The sequence below is a fragment of the Hipposideros armiger genome, unplaced genomic scaffold, assembly GCF_001890085.2.
Source record: "Hipposideros armiger isolate ML-2016 unplaced genomic scaffold, ASM189008v1 scaffold_310, whole genome shotgun sequence".
Classification (NCBI taxonomy): domain Eukaryota; kingdom Metazoa; phylum Chordata; class Mammalia; order Chiroptera; family Hipposideridae; genus Hipposideros; species Hipposideros armiger.
The window spans coordinates 1,171,577-1,177,576 of record NW_017731660.1 but is presented as its reverse complement, the minus strand read 5'-3'; the positions used below and the strand labels follow the sequence as shown (position 1 = coordinate 1,177,576).

The 6,000-nt window shown below is 48.4% G+C and overlaps 1 protein-coding gene across 2 annotated transcripts in view; it reads left to right on the top strand.

Annotated features, from left to right (window-relative positions):
• TMEM131 (transmembrane protein 131) overlaps positions 1–6,000 on the top strand; it is a 206,234-nt gene that overhangs the window by 179,692 nt on the left and 20,542 nt on the right. For both annotated transcript variants that reach the window (XM_019660042.1, XM_019660041.1), the window contains exons 32-33: positions 2,045–2,220; positions 4,788–4,915. In XM_019660042.1, coding sequence (XP_019515587.1) covers positions 2,045–2,220; positions 4,788–4,915 — 304 coding nt within the window. The remainder of the gene's footprint in view (positions 1–2,044; positions 2,221–4,787; positions 4,916–6,000) is intronic.

Below are 6,000 nucleotides of genomic sequence, written 5' to 3'. Positions count from 1 at the left end.
TTTTTTTATTAATGAAAGTGAGCCTCCAGGGAGAATATAAAGGGAAAAGAGAAGTTCGAAGGGCAGATCTCTAGGGAACACCAGCAACCATGAAGCCAATAAAAATGTCAGAAGAGCCAGTGCCAAACGAGGGTGGTGGTGTGAGGGTGCAGGGGCCATTCTGCAGTGTCCGGGACAGAGGTCTGGACAGTGAGGAGTGCTGGGGTCACTGGCGCCGAGAGCTCAAGGGTCAGTGCTCACCTTTTCCCAATCATTACGGGTCAGGGCAGCAGTCCACTCAAGTGCAGCCGCTTAAGTTAATGAAGATGGGTGGTTGGAGGGGCAATGTGAAAGAACTCTTTCATGAAATTAGTTGGTACCCGAGTTTTCACCTTAACCGGTCGTTTGTTAAGTGTTTCTTCAAGATTTGAGTGCAGTAAAAAAACAATCACTTTCAGCCCTTTCCTATTTATTAAGGTGGCTTCAGGCTCTCCTAAATACAGGTTATTTGTACAGAACGTGCCCATCACCCGGTGAACCCAGTTTGATAAAATTGTTTAAAGGCAGTGGGCCATTTGTGGTACACAAGGTTGGTCTCGGTCGTGTGCAGAAGACGAAAGGACGCTGAGCATCCACTCTCGAACTCACAGAGCTGGAGAAATCCTGGGCCAGTGGGACAGAACAGAACAGGGCAGGCTCCTTGTGCCCTGGGGAGCGGGGGCCCTCGCCCTTCAGGCTGGGCCAGCACTGGGACAGGTGATCCGCTGGCCTGCCTTCTGCTCAGACAGAGCTTCTCAGTTTTTGGGACTTAACATCCCAGTTAATTACTTCAAATCTAGCACCTCCTGAAATCAGCATGAAAGGAAATGGCAAAATGACATTCCTGAAACTCAGTCTGAGCCTCACCTCTGTTTCTAGATCAGGCTCAGCAAACTGTTCTGTCAAGGGTCAGATAATAAACATTTGAGGCTTGATGTACCACACAGACTGTCTCCATCACATACTTTTCTTTGTTTCTTTTTCAACCACTTGAAAGTGTAAAAATCATTCCCAGCTCACAACCATTCACACCAGGGCGTATGGTCCAATATGGCCAGTGGGCCATAGTTTGCCAACCTTTTTTGTACTAGATGCTAGAGTGTGGGTCTCAGGCGTCCATGAACAGCGCCCACAGAACAGTCAGGGTTTCAGTAAGCTGTGTGAAGTCACCACTGTTGGCAGGATATGTTTAGGCAGGATCTGTGCAGCACGGGGTCACCTGTGGCTCCCCCTAGCCCGCCCGGTTTTGGGGGGGCGGGGGGTGCAGGTGCAGGCCAAGCGCTGGAGTCGGTGTTTCTCTGCCACTATCTGGTCCAGCGAGAATGTCATCTCCACAAGGACAAGGACTGTGCTGTTGGTACTCACCGCTGTATCCCAGAATGTGGTTTCTTGTGTTGAGAGCACCCACATTTTGTAAAATAATGGGCTTTCTCTAGCCATGTTGTACTCTTCTCTGTGTGTAGCATCATGTGGTATCTATGCCCAGGACAACTTGCCTCCGCCAGCCTACACGTGAAAGGCCAAGGTCACCCAGCTGGTTAGGGAAGAGCCAGGATTTGGACTCAGCCAGCATGGCTCTGCCACCAGCGCTCCTAGCACCCAAGTGACGCATGGGCAGCTCGTCCTGTGTCACCATCAGGTTCCCATCTCCATACAGATGTGAAAGGATCTCTGTTTTTCACTCCTGTGACTTTTCAAAGCTACATCTCCCTCTATGGTATAAAAAAGTGTTCTGAGACAGACATACAGATTTGTCAAAACTGAGTTTCCCAAAACTCATTGAACTGTACATTTAACATGGGTGTATCTTACCATACAAAAATTATATCTCAATAAAGTTGTTTTTTTTTAAATGTTCTACTCGAAAAGTCAAGTGTGATTTGGAAAGCTTTAATTAAGAAGGAATAAAGTAGAGAAAGAAAGCTTTATTAATCAGAGAGTCCAGCCTCTTCCCAAAAGGTTTTAAAGGCTATGTTTTCTAAGCTGTTTAAAAATCAAGTTATTTTACTTTGACTTTCATCCCCAGGGAAAGGAAAACCTCTTCAACGCAAGGTTAAACCACCTAAGAAGCACGAGGAGAAGGAGAGGAAGGGAAAGGGAAAGCCCCAGGAGGATGAGCTGAAAGACCCCTTGGCTGACGATGACAGCTCGTCCACTACCACAGAGACCTCGAACCCAGACATAGAGCCCCTCCTCAGAGAGGTAGGACGCCTTCCCACAGACCCTGCCGCCGCCAGGGTCTGCCAATACAGCCAAACGTTTACATTGAATGTGTGCGGGCTCTGAGGACTAGTACCCAATGTGTCAGACGTGCCTGCACAGCCGCTATCCTGCAGAAAGCAGTCACAGCTCTGGGGATGAATGTCTTTATGTCCCCCAGAGAAGAACAGTGGGGAGCATGTGAATCAAGTAAGATAGCCATTGGAGATGCTCCTCAAAGTGAGGGACTATCTGGGATAGTAATGACTGGCTCATGAAATTTGTTTCAGATTTTAAGTATCCAAGAGGATGTGAAGGAATTATACCATTTTAATTAAATTGAACTTTTCCTGTCATGTCACTGCTGGCACAGAGGGCTTCAGTGGCAGCTCACTCCCCGCACAGGTAAAGCAGTGACTATCCTGGAGGGGAACATGACCCAGGAAACGACCCCTGGCTTTAGTGGGCCCCCAGAACTGGGGACCCAGGCCAGCACACCAAGAAAGCTGCCTCAGTCCTCAGCTCAGCCCTCGGCCTTAGGCATGCTCATCAGCACCAGGAGTACCAGCCTGGTACCAGCAGCCTTGGGGAGTGCAGGGTGGTGGCACCACTGAGGCAGCTCTGAGAGTGAGTTATAAGGCCCATGCAGAAAGGGAAAGGTGTACGCCTGTTCTGGCATTTTTATTTTTAGATAACTATATTTCAGATTTAAAATGATGCTAATGTAGCCTTTCATAGACCAGAATTTCTTTTCCACTTTTAATCTAGTGGCCTGAGGAATCGTTTCATAAAGCTATCACACAGTGTCATCCGCATATACTAATTTTTAGAGTAAAATTTATACATAATTAATTTGGGATCACCTGCCTTCCCCTTTGCATCTCTCACGTTTGGGGTGGTACTCTGTACCCCTCAGTACACGTGGTGGCTTGTATTGGGGTTCTGTACTTGATAACCTTTGACCAGATGATTTCAGAGAAGACAAGTGCCATCTGCTTATCTTTGAGTGGAGCCCCAATAGTGTCAGTGACAGAAATAAGCACTTGGGAGGCATTTTCAGCACACGCTTCTTCACACCTTCCCGCCCTTCCTTTTCTGCCTCTCCAGCCTCTTTCCTGACCACTCCTCATGCCCCCTCTGGCTACCCCATCTCTGTGCGCCTGCTGCCTAATTCTTAACCTGTTGTTCCCTTCCTTCCCCTTCTCTTCTCCCCTGTCCTTTGCATCCTTACACAGCTCAGACCCCGCTGCTCGATGTCTGTCCCCCTCCTCAGCACCCTTCCCGAAGCTTCACCTGCTCTGATTTCTTTGTCACTGGTCTGTTTGCCAGTTGTGTATATTTTCTTCCCCACTAGATTGCAGATGTGACCGGTCATTTTCTCTTGTGTGTCTTTTCAATCCCTGTTCTGCTCATTCATTCCACAAATATGTAATGTGCACCCGAGTGCCAGGCCTTGTGCTGCCAAACAGCAGGGGACAAAAGACCAGGTGATTGTCCTCAAGCTCATGGTCTACAGAGTTCTGGATGAGTCAGGTGCTTAGGAAGTGCTTCTGGGATGACGGAGAACAGTCTCGCAGGTGTGTGGGCAGGAGGGCGTTCTGGTCCTTTTTCTGGTTATTTGCTCCCAACAGTCAGTAGGCAGACAGGGTGTGGCCTATAAAGTCCAGGCAGCCTCGACACCACAGTGGAGCTGGGCGCTACTGATCCTACGCTGACTCCCCCATACCCACGCTGTCCCTTCCACTGGGCATGTCCCCCCTCCTGGGCTCCTGGTTAGCTTCAGTGCATCCTTGAATGCAGCCACTCAGATGATTCGTGATGAGGAACCAGTGGTCTTCATTCCAGTCTGTCACATACGTGGTCCCACCCCACGTGAGCAGTACACCACTCCACCTGGCACGCCCCAGGCAAGCCCACCAGTCACTCTCATGGACACGTGCCCCATCCTGGAGACGAGGCCGCTGGCCGGTGCTTGGCCGCGACACTGCAATGTCGAGTGACTGTGAAGACGCCTGCATACGGCCTCTGTACCTGCTGGCCATGCACCAGACACAGTGATTGGCAGCCGGGGGAGCAGCACAGCCATCAGACTCAGCGTGGGGGGTGCCTGTCAGTGCAGCCCACGATCGAGCCAGGAGAGGCAGCTCAGTGGGTGTGAGAGCACTGTGCTCTCGGCGTGGGCTGCCCTTGTGCTCTGGATCAGGGTCGTTGCCAGTGTCTAACTTTATTTTGTGTCCCAGCTGAAATTTTCCTATAAATGAGCTAAGGCTTCGCTCCCCAAGACTTAAAAATAAGGAGCCGCCAGTGCCGCCACCCACCCCAGTCAGGATGTGGGTACAAGTTAAAGTGACACTCTTTATAACTCAGACTTGCAAAACAGAATGAGTCGAAGGCTGAAAAACTGACAGAACCATAATAGTTCAGATAGATTTGAAGAAAGGAGCTTATCATTTTTGTACGTATGGTTGTATATTTGCTACATGTTTAGTTTTGTGTCTCTGCCTTCAGATAGCACTGTATCAGTCATTTTTATTACTCCTTCCCAGCAATTAAGTGTACATTTTTTACAGGAGACAGAAAAGCAAAAGGGAAGACAAGCCATGCCCGAAAAACATGAAAATGAAATGTCTCAAGTGAAGCAAAAAAACAAAAAACTCTTCAGTATTAAGAAAGAAATCCCAACAGATGTGAAACCCAGGTGAGAAAAAGAAGTGGGTGCAGAGAAATGAGGTGTGTAAAGGCATTACCAGTGAAAGCTGGGCAGTGTTTTTGCTTGCTTGGTCTTTGAGGTTTGCAGCAAAAGCCCTGTATTACAGCACATTCCTCTTGGGTTTGTCTGATGCCTGCCGTCCAGCAATGAAGGCTGGCCGTGTGCTTCTGACGTCAGACACGTAAAAGGCAGAGGTAACACCTTGTGAAAATGTAGGAGGAAGATTGGTCGTTCATCCCCAGGCAGGGAGCCATTTCACGTCCGCACAAGGGTGACCGCAATGGTTTCGTCACAAGTGGGAGCAAGCGGAACTGAGCTCAGACAGCTCGGGCCCTGCTCTTGGGCCCAGAGCCGCAACTGCCTCTGGGATTTTGGGCCATCAACTTGGAAGAATCTGTGCCTAGGTAGTCAGGGCAGGTGTTACCCATCAGACAAGGTGCCATAAAATAGTCCATCCCAGGCATCAGCCCAGGAGGTCACAGGAATTAGGTATGAAGTAATAAAGAAAGACAGCGTGTTTATGATCATTAGAATTGGCCTTAGAACTCTTATTCTGGGACTCATACTTGAGCTTTGCAAAAACAGTGGTAACCTAGACTTTCTTCCTAGATTACACAGCTTAACAATCATGCAGGGCCAGTCTGTTCTGTAGAACCAAAGCTAGTAAGAAGTTAGTGATTTGCTGCAGTGAACGTTCACCTTGTCCCTGAACTTAGAAATAACACAGCATATGGCAGCGATTAGTAATGCAGTGTCTAAAATTTACTCTTCTGTGCAAATTGTTAGTTTGAGTGACCCAGTCCCGCAATTTTTGAGAACAATCTGACCCAGTTAGGAGTGTCACATGGAGTCACGGTTGACACCATGGATTGCTCCTGAAAGAAATCAGCCTGAGGCACTAATTGGTGCTGATATTCTGACCTCCCAGGACAGGAGTAATACTCGCTAGCAGCTACAAATTATTCTTCTAGGCATCTTTCATGCTTAGATGGTTGGCCAGGTATTTTAAAATAAATGAGGCTAAAAAATCCAAATTATGAAAATCCCTAGTTTTTACATAGGCAGAGATCTTA